The sequence below is a fragment of the Narcine bancroftii genome, chromosome 5 (genome assembly GCF_036971445.1).
Source record: "Narcine bancroftii isolate sNarBan1 chromosome 5, sNarBan1.hap1, whole genome shotgun sequence".
Lineage (NCBI taxonomy): Eukaryota > Metazoa > Chordata > Chondrichthyes > Torpediniformes > Narcinidae > Narcine > Narcine bancroftii.
In genome coordinates, this window is record NC_091473.1 from 70222136 (window position 1) to 70237038 (window position 14903).

The 14903-nt window shown below is 40.2% G+C and overlaps 1 protein-coding gene across 1 annotated transcript in view; it reads right to left on the reverse strand.

Moving 5' to 3' along the window:
• Positions 1-1412: 1412 nt before the first annotated feature.
• The window catches only part of hsd17b7 (hydroxysteroid (17-beta) dehydrogenase 7), a 40694-nt gene continuing 27203 nt past the window's right edge, over positions 1413-14903 (reverse strand). Inside the window, exons 6-9 of the mRNA XM_069937794.1 lie at positions 5734-5838; positions 5582-5638; positions 3843-3941; positions 1413-3317 (exon numbers count right to left, since the gene is read on the reverse strand). Of these exons, the coding sequence (XP_069793895.1) occupies positions 3216-3317; positions 3843-3941; positions 5582-5638; positions 5734-5838 (363 nt within the window). The 3' untranslated portion in view covers positions 1413-3215. The remainder of the gene's footprint in view (positions 3318-3842; positions 3942-5581; positions 5639-5733; positions 5839-14903) is intronic.

The window sequence follows — 14903 nt, forward strand, 5'->3', positions numbered from 1 at the left end:
CGCAGGCCGCTACATACTTTTTATTACAATGGAATTGAGTAAAAAAATACAAATCCTGCTAAAATTGGGAGGACCCCAAAACCTAGCAGCAATAGAAATTCACCAAGACAAATGGTTACTTAAACAAAAGTTGCTTTTAATGATCTTTAAATGTGAAAACAGGATCAAACTTTAACTTATTACTATTAACTTAACCTCCTTCTAATTCTAAGTGCACGGGTATGGAATGTGTGTGTAATTTCAGAAAAGTTCTTTAAATCACAGTCCAATCTCACTCCTCACTCTTCCAAGTTCACTGGTTGCAGGTAATTCTTATATTGTGCACAGAATTTGACATTTTTGAATTTTACTAGGCTTTGGTGCTTGAAAGGTAAATGGTTACCGCTCAGGGAGGTTCTTGTTGGTTTTCAGAGAAATTTGTTGCTCTTTGGACACCCATAGCAGATCCCCTCTGATCAGTCACTCTACTGCCCCGCCAAAGAAACTTGCCCTACCAGGTTTTTTTCAAGGACAACCCCTTTCTTTCAGGTCACCAGAGTTCCTTTTCTGTTTTCCTTATTTCAAGTGAAATATTATACAGCCAGCCATCTCCTCATGTATGGACCAAGCTGAACTAAGAACTCACAACCCGTCTTCAAAATGGGGATTTTCCACAAGTTTGCCAGCTTGTCCTGTTCCAGACCCAGTTGCTGCTGCTGAACTGTAGAACTGAATTCTCTCTCTTTATCTCACTCAGAGAAAACCACATGACCCTCTTAGAACTGCCAACTGCACTCTGACAGACTGTGGCTCCAGACCTAATCTTCCAAATTTGGTTCATCTGTTGCTTTCCAAAACAATAATCCATTACTCCACAGCATGTCCAATTAAAACCCTACTTGTGAAGTACTTATAGGCATTCTTCAGTTTTTGCAAAGCCACCTGGAGCCTAGTCTGTCTATCTTGAACAGAGCTCTGGGATTTTAAATGAGATCTATTTTGAAGTGTGTTTGCATGTGACCTACACTAAAAAAACCTGCCACAATTTCTCTCCTTTAAAACATATCTATATACTAAATATAACATGTTGTCACAATATAAAAGGATAGGTAAGAAGATTAGTGAGATGCAGCTATGCTCTTAACTGAGGATGAGATCAAGTTGATAGTAAGAGATGATATCAGATCCAAGAAGTAAAATATTGAATCAATCTGGGTTGAGCTAAGAGATAGTAAGGTGAGCAACAACAACAAAAAAAAAATCACTGGTGGGAGAAGCATACAGGCCATCAAATAATATAATTATGGCACAGGTGATAAATAAATTCTGTGTGTCCCCCCCCATATAATGTTTGGGACAAAGATACTTTTCCCCCTCTATTTGCCCCTGTGCTCCACAGTTTTACATTTAAAAATCAAATAATTCACATGTAATTAAGTGCACATTTCAGATTTTATTCAAGATCATTTGAAAACATTTTGGTTTGACCTTGTTGAAATGACAGCACTTTTTATACATCATCCCCTCATTTCAGGGCACAATAATGTTTGGAACATTTAGATTCACAGGTGTTTGTGAGTACATAAGTATGTTTAATTGCTTCATTGGTGCAGGTATTCGAAAGCTAGGCTTTTTGTCACCTTTGGAATCTGTAGTAGCCATTTTTCTAAGCTTTTCGTCACCTTTGGAATCTGTAGTAGCCATTTTTCTATATGAAGAACAGACTTGAGCCAAAAAAGTCATTATGAGGCTAAAAATCAAGAATCAAACAGTAAGACATCACCCAAATTTTAAAATTCCAAAATCAATAGTTTGGAAACCAAACAGATATAACTAAGATCAAATGGAACATCCAACAAAAAAATCACTATTGCAAAATGGCATAATTTAACCCTTCTGTTTATAGACATTTTCTCATAATTGATTAATCTTGCAAATCTTAGAAGATTGAGATAATAAAATCTCCGAGGAAGTTCTAATTTGGAGGTAATTCAGCAATTTTTTCTAATTATAATTCTTGTGGAAATGCAAGATCTCATCGAAACTTGTTGGAGAAATGCCAGAATTTCTCATTAAGTGCCACAAAGCTCAAAATTCAAGTATGGAGTCCAATCTGCCCAAGAATCAGTGTGTCTATTCATTTGAAACTATAACCAAGATTCTGGATAAGTATTAATTCATGCATAATTATTTTGAATTCATTAGCATCAACAATTCTTTTTTATTTTTATAATATATTTAAATGCCTGGAACTGTCAGCTTATCTGTTGAGAAGATCTTGCTGTGTGCTTTCATTTCAACAGCATTACACCAAATAATTGTCCAAGAAGATTTCACCATTGAGGATCAGACCAGTTCTTAGCAACAAATTTGACAACAGTAAGGTCTGCAAAGGATAACAGCATATTTACTTTGTTGGTCAAGATAAAATTGACTGACAAATTTGAAACAGTAGTAAATTGTAGTTCTTTTTAAACAGGAACTCTAGTTCAACCATCCCTGTTAATATACAGTCCTGTAGCGGTCGTGTAGCAGGCCGAGCGGGCGCACAGCGTGGCTGTCACTGGCTCAGTTTTGTGGGCGTGCGGAACTATAATGCGAACGTCTGCCTACTCACCAGGACCACATGCAAGAGGTACCGAGTGCCGAGGAACAGCACGTTGAGCTGTTGAGGCTCCTGCCAAAAGGTGCTAAGTTTAAACCTGCTGGTTCCGTGGATCAGCAGCAATCTCATTGTGATGTTCCACCTTGTCCCACGGAGCCCGGGACATGAAGTAGATAAAAAAAGCCTGTAAACCCTGAATAAATCAGTCTTCAGTTGACTAGTCTGGTGTGTGTTTTTTTTGTATTATTTCAGTAGCTCGACCGTAGTAGCCGCTGCATTACAACCATTATACTATTTGGAATATTGCAGAAATCGACAAAACAGATTTCATAATTATGACAATACAGAAGAAAACTATTCAGTGCATCTGAGTCTATGCCAGTTTCCAGTGGAATAGTTTTATTAGTCCCATTCCCCTCTCCTTACTTCTGTCTCCTGATCTTTACTCTAACATATGCAGGTAGAAATTTAAAGCTGACAGGGAAATATAACATTGTGACCCCTAAAATGTACTACTTTAAAGGACATCACATTTTATCAGAGTATTTTCCAAATGCTACCATTAAAAATTGATACATGAAGCATTATCATTACTAGGTGACAATAAACCCTTTAGCTTTATTACATTATACTAACTATTGTTCCCAGTCATTTGATTATTTGCTTTAATCTGGTTTTCAAGCTTCAACATTTCTTGATAAAATACTTCAGCCGTTTCAATGTCAATGTCCATCTAGGAAGAACAGAAATTCAGAAACTTCACAGACAGACCAACCACAATTCAATGAAAAAAATAAAGTAATTGGCGGTGATCACAATTCGCACCATTGTTTTAGTTTATGAGAACAAATTACCTGGTAGCAAACATTTCTTCAAATATTTAGAAAAATACAACAGCAAAATTGAAACCATCATAGATGAAAAAAGGTTAATTTTTATCATATCAAATTTAGTAGCCTTCATTCAAATTGGATTTCAAAGTTCAGTGGACAAATATTTAGACATAAAGCTCATGAGTCCGTGCCACCAAAGTTATACCCAATTAAACTACATTTCGAATGGTGGGAGGAAACTGGAGCCCCCCGGGAAAAAAAGCTATGTAGACTTGGGGAGAACGTCAGACAGCGTGGAATTCGAACCTCAGTCCCGATTGCTGGCGCTGTAAAGGTGTTGGGCTTATCGCTACGCCAGCCGTGCTGCCCAAAGTTAAAGGCACAACAACATTCATTGTAGTTTTGTCATTATATAGACATCTGACCTTGGATGTTGCCATGTAATTATTTCCTATTCCAGACGTGCAGCTGTGGTATTTCACCATTGGATCCAATGACTCTGGCTTCTGAGTGAACAACCAAACCTAGAATATTGTCAATGATCAGAAATGAAATGAGGAGCTGAATGGGATTGTCTTTAAATAATACAAAATCAAAGGAAAAGTTAGTAATTTCTCTTGCAGTTATCCACTCCTCAAGCTTTGTATTCTTATGTTGTCAAGTTTATAATTTCCTATAAAAATTTCAAAATGTACCAGAACTTCTTTTTGTAAATAATCTGGTTCATTTTATTTAGCATTGGAGTGATTTAAAAAGGCTAGATGTTCACTAGTCTGGGGTAAATTCACCAAGGGGGATGCACAAATAGTAGAGGCAGTCCCTCTTGCCAGCAGGCTACTCTCACATGTTAGAGCAGCAGTGGTCACTGATGAACACTATAAAGTCTGCATTGCTAGTTTGCTGGTCGAGACAGTTCAAAAGCACAAAATAAAAGTAATATACCTTGAAATAAAGCTTTTTTTTCCCCATTTGAAAGTAATAAACTTTTGCATTGAGCACTGTGGCGGAGCTACTGCCTCACTGTTCATGTGACCCTGGTTCAATTTTGACCTCTGGTGCTCCCTATGTGGAATTTGCAAATTTTCCTAGTGAACAGGGGTTTTCTCCCATCTTCCAAATAAATACAGCTTAGTAAATTAATTGCCCCCCAACATGCAAGTGGGCCAGGGAATCTGCAGGGAGTAGAGGGTATTGTGGAGAAAATAAAATGGAATTAGGGTAAATAGTTGGTGTGAACTCAATAGGAGGGCACATTTTCATGCTGTAATTCTCTGAATTAATTCAGCTTCTAAGTTTAAAAAAGATTCATTCACAGAACATAGCTGTCACTAACAACAATTAATATTCCATTCCTAACTGTTCCCAAACTGAGTGATTTGTAGGTAATTTCAGAGGGTCATTATATAGGTCAGATGTGGTAAAGACAGCAAGTTTTTTCTAAGTACATCACTGAACCAGTGGCTGTTCACTATAACTAAGTAGCTTCAAGAATACCATTACATATTTAAGATTTTATTCAATTACTTGAATTTAAACTCAGCAGCTATAAAGTGGAATTTGAATTGATATGACCAGAACCATAATCCTAGTTACTGAATACTAATCCAGTAATGTAATCACTATGCTTCTGAGGTACACTGGATTGGAAAATGCAGGTAAAAATGCTGTCCTCTTGCAGGGAGGACTATGTACATGATCGAGACAGAATTTATACTGACATTTCTAAAAGATTTCAAGTTAAAAGTTACTCAAAATGCACATGGTTACAAACCTGAAACCATCAAGATTAACACAATTGTACCTGCATAACCTTTTACTGAAGATACAAGAAAAAAATTCGAAATGTGAAAAAAAAAAATATTTTGGTTTCGTGTACATAGACACTAAAATATTTATCGCAAATGACAAAACTGGAATTGGCATTTCATTTGCATGCCAGGTACATGTGGTGCTTATAACTTGGCATCATTTAATGAATGTGCACGAGGAATTACCTGACACAGCTCCTTGAGGCAATTTAATTACCAATGTGTGCAGACTAAAATGTAACCTGTAATAACATTAAAACTTCATCGAACTTAAAATATTATGGTTGTTAATATTAATAAAAAGAATAAAACTAAATTTTTGAGTAAATATAAATTTTACCCTGAAAACTACATACCATCGCTTCTGTTCCATTGAATGGGCTCAAAGTAAATGAATTGATGAATATACGTAACTGAAAAAGAACAGTAGCAGAAATATTATTTAAACTGGAAGCATAATAGGCAGACATTCTAACTGGTCTGAAAATGCACAAGACGTTCCACTCACCAGCCACATAATGGGTGTAATGATTGTCCAGAAGATGGGAGGAAAGATGCTGTAGGTTAAATTAGTCAAGACAAGACCTGGACACACCACACTAGAAAACAGGCCCTGCAAAAAGAGGAGCAAATTATTCCATAAGAAACATCAAATTATAGTGTGTGTATGAGCATTTCCAAAATCACATCCAGCATCTGAATACAATAAAACACTGAAAGAATGAAACATATGGTTTGTGGTTAAACCACTGTAAATATGCCGACCGTGCCTTCTACCTGACTCCTGAATAAAGGTGACTGTTCCAGAGTCCACCAGCATGGATGTGCCTTAATTCTACTGCAAATAAAAGCCTAACAGTTTTGCTCAACTTCAGTCTTTTGGACTCATTGATGGTGCATCAATTTTATTCGCAATAGTGTTGACAATGGAGCAGATCTGGAAATTGACCCTCAATCGCCCAAGGCCTCTACCAACTTTGAACTCTGGCTGCGCTGTTTCAAAGGATTCCTGCGGGAATCATCAGCCATTGTGCAGTTAGAGTCATCGCGTCGTATCCAGAGGCAATGGACATATTGAAAGACCAGTACCTGAGAAAGGTCAACGAGGTCTATGCCAGACATCTCAAAGTGACCTAAAAGCAGTGACCCAGGGAGTTGAATGCAGAGTACCTCTGGGCCCTTCGAACACTCAAATGGGCCTATGAATGCATGACTATGATGGCCGCGGGATACACAGAGCATCTGATTAGAGATTCCTATGTGTGGTGAATCTCTGCTAAGCTGCCTGTCTCCCCTATGGCGAGCCTTGCTGTACTAACATTGGCTGTGCATTATCTCTACCATTAAAGCCACTCCCCTTGGGTATAACTGTGTATGCACCCCATTGTCTTTCATTATTGTACCATAAGTTTCTGCTAATAAAAGCCATGATTATTGTCCGATCACAGCGTCTTTGTCTACTTCATCAAATGGCACTTCAATTTTATTAGCATAAATGGATGCAGCAGTCAAGCCAGAGCAGCTGATAATCGAGCAGTCTGCCCCGAGGGCTAGAGAAATTTTCAACCACTGGATTGCTTGTTTCGATTACTACATGGCTCGAAACAACGTGGTCGATGAGGCGATACAATGGGGCCACCTGAACTCTCTGCTGGGTGAGGTCCCTTTCACCGTAACGCAAGGAGCTACCACTCTGGCTATAGCCCGGGAATGTCTGACTGCTTACTATGCAGGGCCACGGAATGTGGTGCTTGCTCGACGCCAGTTGCTGACTAGATACCAGAAACCCGGGGAAAGTGATGCTGCCTATGCACTGGCCCTCGACTCACTGGCAAATAAATGTGATGTCAGGGCAGTTAATGTGCAACAACACCGCAATGCCTTGAAGCTGGATGCTTTTGTCAACAGAATCGACTCCAGTTACAAGCGACAGAGGCTCCTGGAGATGGAGCCCTTAAACTATGATCGGGCAGTCACTCTAGCTAATATACTGAGAAGTGCTATGCGGTCCAGTGAAATGCTATAAACCAAAGGGGAAACATCCAAGAGTGCTGGAACCCTGAAAGAAAGAAAAGGGCGAAGCCCTGGCAAATACTACTTCTGTGATAAAAGCTGGCACCCCAGACAGAAGTGCCCGGCTCAATTTGCTACCTGCAGCTATTGTGAGAAACTCGGCCACTTTGCTAAAGTGTGTAAGGCGAAAAGTTCTCTCACCGATAAGAAGAGAAGCACCAAGAAAATTCATCCTGGAGCTGCGGGAATGGAAGACAACTGTGAAAAGGAGGAATCTTCAGACAAGCCGAATGAATTGGCTTCAAGTGACAGCGAGGTGAGATCAACACAAAGTTCCCCAGTGTTAGCTCAAATGACTATAAAGCTTGGGGGATGTTACAGACTGGAACGGTCGACTATGAAGGGGGAGGTGAATTGTGAGACTCTCGATTGCCTAATAGACTCGGGGAGTACTGACAGCTACATCCATGAGAAGGTCGCCAAAGCCTTAAATTTGCGGAGATAACCAGCGATCCAAAAGATATCGATGGCTTGTAGTGAACTTACAAAAACTGTACGGGTCAAATGAAAAGTTACTTTAAATTTGCAAGGACATTGCCTTGCTGATGTTTGGCTTTTTGTAATGCCTGAGCTCTGCACTCCTGTGTTTCTGGGGTTGGATATTCAATCTCAGATGAAAAGTGTAGAGTTAAATTTCAATGGGCCACTACCTACACTTACCATCGATTGCCACTAAGAGCCATTCTTACAGCAAAGAGGATTGCTTAAAGAGGGAGTAATTGAACCTAGTAAGAGTCCAGGTGGTAGTTGTGAAAAATCACACTAAGAAATGACTGGCTATTGACTACAGCCAATCAACCGTTACACTAACCTGGATGCCTACCCCCTGCCACACATCAATGAAATGATTAATCAGATAGTGCAATACAAAGTGTACTCCACTGTTGAGCTCAAAGCAGCTTACCACCAAATCCACATTTTAAAAAAAGGAACGACCCTATACAGCCTTTGAGGCTGATGGGTGGGTTATATCAGTTTAAAAGGGTACCTTTTGGAGTCACTAATGGAGTGTCAGTGTTTTAGAGGGAGATGGATAAGATTGTTCGAACATATGAGTTACAGGGTATGTTTCCCTATCTGGATAATGTCACTATCTGTGGGAAAACACAGGCTGAGCACGACAACAACTTAAAGAAATTTTTAGCAACAGCTAAAGAACTCAACCTTACGTTTAAGGGCAAATGTGTTTTCAACGTGACAGAGCTACCCATTCTGGGCTACATTGTCCGCTCCGCAAGGGCGAAATCCGTCCCGATCTGGAAAGAATGGCTCCCCTTAAGAAGTTACCACCCCCAGACTCAACAAATGCCCTTAAAAGGTGTATGGGATTCTTTCCCTACTACTGCAAATGGGTACGTGACTATGCTACAAAGCTCTCCCTCTGTTTGACACTAAATCTTTTCCTCTCTCTGCTGTGGCCTTGAAGGCTTTTGAGAGAATTAAAGCTGATATTGCCAAAACTGCACTCTCGTCCACTGACGAGGATGTCCCATTCCAAGTGGAAACTGATGCCTCAGATTGTGCTTTGGCAGGAACCCTTAATCAAAAGGGCACAGTGGCATTCTTCCGCATATTACATGGACGTGAACTAAAACATCCTGCCATTGAAAAAGAAGCCCAAGCTATCATTGAAGCTGTTCACTACTGGAGACACTTTCTAGCCAGCAGAAAATTTACCCTGGTCACTGGTCAGAAATCTGTAGCCTACATGTTCAGTACTAAACACAAAAGTAAAATCAAAAACGATAAGATGGCACACTGGCGAATAGAACTCTCAACTTACAATTATGAGATCCAGTACAGACCCGGCAGGTTAAATGATCCATCTGATGCATTGTCATGAGCTGCTGCTGGTGCTCAGCTTGAGGGGCTGAAAGAGATCCATAGCAGACTGTGCCACCCAAGGGTCACAAGGTTCTTCCTCTACATAAGGGATAATGCTGAAGCTCCAGTGCCTCATGCTGGCGATTCTGGAGCGAGTCCAGAAGTCCAACCTTCCCACACTACAGATCTGGAGCCTGTATCAGTTCCCAAGGTTACAAAGCAATCTGTTCCAATTAGAAAATCAACTAGAATTCGTAAACAACCTGAGAGGCTGCAGTATTCATAAACATCTCATTATATTTCGATTGCTCTGGTAGATACTGCCGTGTTTTGGCTGTTAAGAGAATTCTCAATGCCAATTATGGTATCCATGTATTGCTTGCTTGCTTAAGTTTTACCTAGCAGCTGTCCTTTTGATTTTAACCCTTCTACTGCTGGGGGGAGACTGTGGTGAATCTCTGCTGAGCTGCCTGTCTCCCCTCTGGCGAGCCTTGCTGTACTAACATTGGCTGTGCATTATCTCTGCTATTAAGGACACTCCCCTTGGATATAACTGTGTAGCCACCCATTGTCTTTCATTATTGTACCATATGTTTCTGCTAATAAAAGCCATGAATATTGTCTGACCGCATCGTCTTTGTCTACTTCATCAACTGGCACTTCAATATGTTGCAGGCATCAGGTCCAATTAAATCTGCCAGAAACTACTAGAGCAAGGTGAGCTCAGTCTGTGGAGGGTGGTCAAATTGGCAGGCACACTGGAGGAGGCCCTTCAGAACACGGAGACCTACTCAACCAACAACGCGGCTACTCATGATTGCCTTGGTGGAACGAGTAGGTGGAAAGGGAGAACACTATGGTTTGGAAGGTCTGCAGGTCTCCCAGTCTCCCACTGTCAAAAAGTCCTCCTTGAAGCACTCCACTCCTTGAAGTCCCTTCTATGTATTGCCCCCAATGCTACACCTCACGAACGCATGTTTTCCTTTCTCAAGAAATCGGCAACAGAGACCACACTGCCAACATCCCCAGGGCCAGTCCTACTCCGGAAATATGTCAGGAGTCACAAGTCCGACCCATTGGTCGAAAGGATCCACCTCTTCCACACCAACCCCCAAATATTTTGTGTACCCCAATGAGCACGAGGACACTGTCTGTTAGGGATCTTGCACCCTCAGAAACTCCAAAGACCACCACTGATCACCCCACATCCCTCACAACACGCAATGCACCAGGCCCATGGCACATTACCTCAGCCCCAGCAAATGACACACCAGACTCATCGATGTGCACCAACCAGCTCAACATTGACAACTGCATACAGGCACCCTAGACCATCCAGGACCCCATTACTACACCGCAGTCACAGCCAGTACGATGATGGTTACAGTGAAAAACCAAACCAAGAGAGTGACAATGGAGTACGATGGGCCCATCCACACCTCATTGTTTGTAACCAGCAGTTTTTAAATCATCCATAGCCCCTTTCCCCACCACACACAGCGAACAATCTGATCGCCCATGACCTACGGACTCTCCACCCTCAAAATCACCCCTCCATCCCTATTCGCCAATCTCACCCCTGACTGTAAATCTGTCGCCACCAAAAGTAGGAAGCACAGTGCTGGGGACAGGGCCTTTATTAGGGGCAGCGACTATTCAATGAGGGGATCACTGAGGGTACCATCAGTCCTTGGAGAGCACAAGTGGTGATAGTGAAAAATGGGGAGAAAAGCAGGATGGTTATCAACTACAGTCAGATCATTAACAGGTACACACAAGATGCATAACCCCTTCCCCGTATATCAGATATGGTGAACCAAATCACACATCAGGCCTTCTCTACCATCGACATAAAATCAGCATACCGTCAGCTTTCCATCTGCCTGGAGGATCGCCAATATACTGGGTTCTATCATTTCCTGAGAGTCCCCTTTGGCATCACCAATGGGGTCTCAGTCTTACAACTGGAAATGGACCACATAGTAGATCAGCTATAGGTCACATTCCTGTATCTTGACAACATCACCATCTGCAGACATAATCTGATGTCACACATTTAGAAAATGGATACAAATTGTTTCTATCTATTTTTCCAATGAATTGCAATATTAACAATAAGATGAATGGAATGTGCTGTCTTTATTTTCTTTATTATGATGTCCTGCCCACACCCACAAACCGAAATCTGTAGTTTGGAGAGGACCCAGCATGTTCCTTCTACAGAATTCCTGCTACCCTCAAGTATATTTTGGTTGGGTGCAATGTTAGTCTCACCCAAGGCTGATATACCTTGTGACCCAATCAAGTGCTGAGATGTCTAGCAGTTGAACTCAAAGAAAAAAGAACTTTGAATGCCCTTCCATCAAACACCCAAAACTGAGACACCCTCCCATGCCTAATACCTTTCATTCAGAAGGGAATAAGTCACAGGACCCACTCCTCACTCCAAAACACAGGCCAGCTAAACACAGCCAGAGACTGGAAATTACTAGCACCAACCTGAGACCACATTTGGTACTCTGGTCCAGCTCTCAGCAGAATGCCTTCATTTTTAAGATGACGGTTCCTTGGGATGGTACCATGGACGAAGCACAAAACAGAAGACACTATGCTATGGTAATATTGCCGTAGAAGCAGAAGAACAATGCTGGAAAGTTAGGGTGCAACCAGTTGTAGAGGATTTGGTGCAAAATCCATGACCAAGCTTCTGAGGGAAGTAGGAATTTCAGGGCAGGCCCTCAGAAAGGCAATTAAATCCCTCTCAGACAGGTGAAATGAATAGTCACTGGCACTGGCTGAAAAGGAGGGATCCTATCTGGGCTCCAAATGACCACAAGGAGAAATGGATATGGGACACACACCCAGAGGTCCAATCAGCCTGTGGTGGGTTTGCCTTGGGAGAGAGTGAAACACTCAATGATATCAGGGAATACAACTGAAGATACGTCCAACATCGGTTAATATTCCCTAGTGTTCACCATCTATTATTGTAATTGAGGCAACCAACCATACTAACTCGATGAGGGAAGATCAATCTAATCAATACTCAAAACGTCGGGGATTGTAACACTTAGACCTACATATCAACCTCCCCCTCACTCCTATCAGTTCCTTTTTTTCAAAAAAAAAGCTGACTTTCATAAGAAGTTCACAAGCCTGGTCCAAAAGTTGACAAAAATAAATCTTATCATGTTCTAGTTTTTGTATAGGCTATAAATCAGTGGTTCTCAACCTTTTACTTTCCATTCATATACCACTTTAATTATTCCTATGCTATAGGTGTTCTGTGATTAGTAGGGGATTGCTTAAGGTGCTATGTGGGTGGAAAGTTTGAAAACCACTATTTTAATTGTACCTAATTGACTTGTTATGTGCACAGTTTCATGATTCTAAAGAAAATGGGTCAATTACAATTTTTCTCAAGCAAAATATTTCAGTAACAATTGGATCTAGAGCAGTGAATCAGAACCTTCCTTCCCACTCACATAGCACCTTAACCAATCCCTTACAAATCACAGAGCACCGATAGCATGGGGATTACTTAAAGTGGTATGTGAGTGGAAAGAAAAAGGTGGAGAACCACTGGTATAAATTATTTTCAGCATTAAGATTGCCTCACATTGACATATATGTACATATGATGTATGCTTGGCATGTCCATACATAATTATGCCACTGATACTGAAGGGAATTTTGAGAAAGGGCACAATGCAAATAGTTTATATTTCTATATATACATTTTAATAAGAATAAGAATTTCTGGGAACAACAATAATTTTTGTGTGGTGTGGATGTCAATTCATTCAAAAATGGTTCTTGGTTTTGGCCAATGCTATATTGGTCATGAAAAAAATATGCAGAACAAATACATTGTTGCATCGATCAGCAGGCAAAGTTGTTTTGATTCCAACACCAGCTAACACCAGGCATCTACATATCCATTATTGCATGGATTGAAGGCTTATCTGATGTAAGGTAATGCCATAGATTGCATGCATCCCATTCTGTGGATAATGCACATCACGCAAAATGTATTGCAATGAAAAAGAATTCCATTCCTCAATGCAGATCTACTTCATCACTACAGGTGGCAAAATCACATCAGGAAACAATTAGCATGCTGGGAATGGTTAGGAATTCTTCGAGCTGTGGTCATACAATATGCTTTCTACTTTAGTGCCACCACAATAAACCAATGAACAACCAGAATTACCTGTTGACAGCATGGTTCATGACATTTGTGTGCAGAAGTGAGCACCTTCAAACAATAAAAGCCGTAGTGCCACATGACGCATGATGAAGCAGATCAGTGGCATGCTGAAATATTGTTAACGTTGCCCTTAGCTCTGTGGTGGAGCAGCAATAGTTGAATGCTAATCAATGCAATCCAGAGAGAAGTTCATAAATTTGCATTCCATTGAACTGCCACCACTTCCCTGGGACAGTTCTTTTGTTTTGTATCATATGAAATCAAGTGTTCAATGTATTAGTCATGGTACCTGCACATAGTTCCATTCATGTTTCATTCTTTTTTGTTTAATTTTATTTTTCACACTATGAACTATATTGACCAAAATACACACAAACATTTCCCTCTTGAATATACACAGTGTCATTTTCTCCCCTTTTCCCCCCTCCCTCCTTCCCACCACCCTCCCTACCCACTAAATGTTCAACAAATACAATACATTAAACCCATTAAACAATGTCATCACACAATGAAAATAAACAAGAAAATTGTGTCATCTACTTTTACACACTGGGTTAGTTCATTTCGTCGTCTTCTCATTCTGTCATTTTAGGGGGTGGAGGTCCACAGTAGGACCTCTCTGTTGTGTTTCATGTACGGTTCCCAAATTTGTTCGAATACTGTGATGTAACTTTTCAAATTATGTTATTTTTTCCAATGGAATACATTTATCTATTTCTCTGTTCTACTGCTGTATTCTCAGGTTATCTTCTGATTTCCAGGTTGACATTATACATTTTTTTGCTACAGCTAAGGCTATCATAATAAATCTTTATTGTGCTTCATCCAAATCGAGGCCAAGTTCTTTACTTCTTATATTACTTAGAAGAAAGATATCTGGATTTTTTGGTGTTATTTTTTGATTTTATTTAATACCTGATTTAGATCTTCCCAAAACTTTTCCTCTTTCTCACATGCCCAAATTGCATGTACTGTTGTTCCCGTTTCCTTCTTACAGCAAAAACATCTATCTGATAATGTTGGGTCCCATTTATTTAACTTTTTGGGCGTGGTGTATAGCCTGGGTAACCAATTATATTGTGTCATGCGTAACCTCGTGTTTATTATTTCTCATAGTTCCGGAGCATAGCTTTTCCCATGTTTCATTCTTTATGTTTAGATCTTGTTCCCACTTTTGTTTGTGTTTACAGCTTATTTCATCGTTCTCTTTCTCTTGCAGTTTGATGTACATGTTTGTTATAAATCTTTTAATTATCATTGAGTCGGTAATCGCATATTCAAAACTGCTTCCTTCTGGCAACCTCAGCCTGCTTCCCAATTTGTCCTTCAAGTAGGTTTTCAGTTGGTGGTATGCAAACATTGTACCATGAGTTATACCATATTTGTACTTCATTTGTTCAAAAGATAATAAATTATTTCCCAAAAAACAATTTTCTATTCTTTTGATCCCTTTTCTCTCCCATTCTCTAAAGGAAAGGTTATCTATTGTGAAAGGGATTAGTTGATTTTGCTTCAATATTAATTTTGGTAGTTGGTAATTTGTTTTTTTTCCTTTCTACGTGAATCTTCTT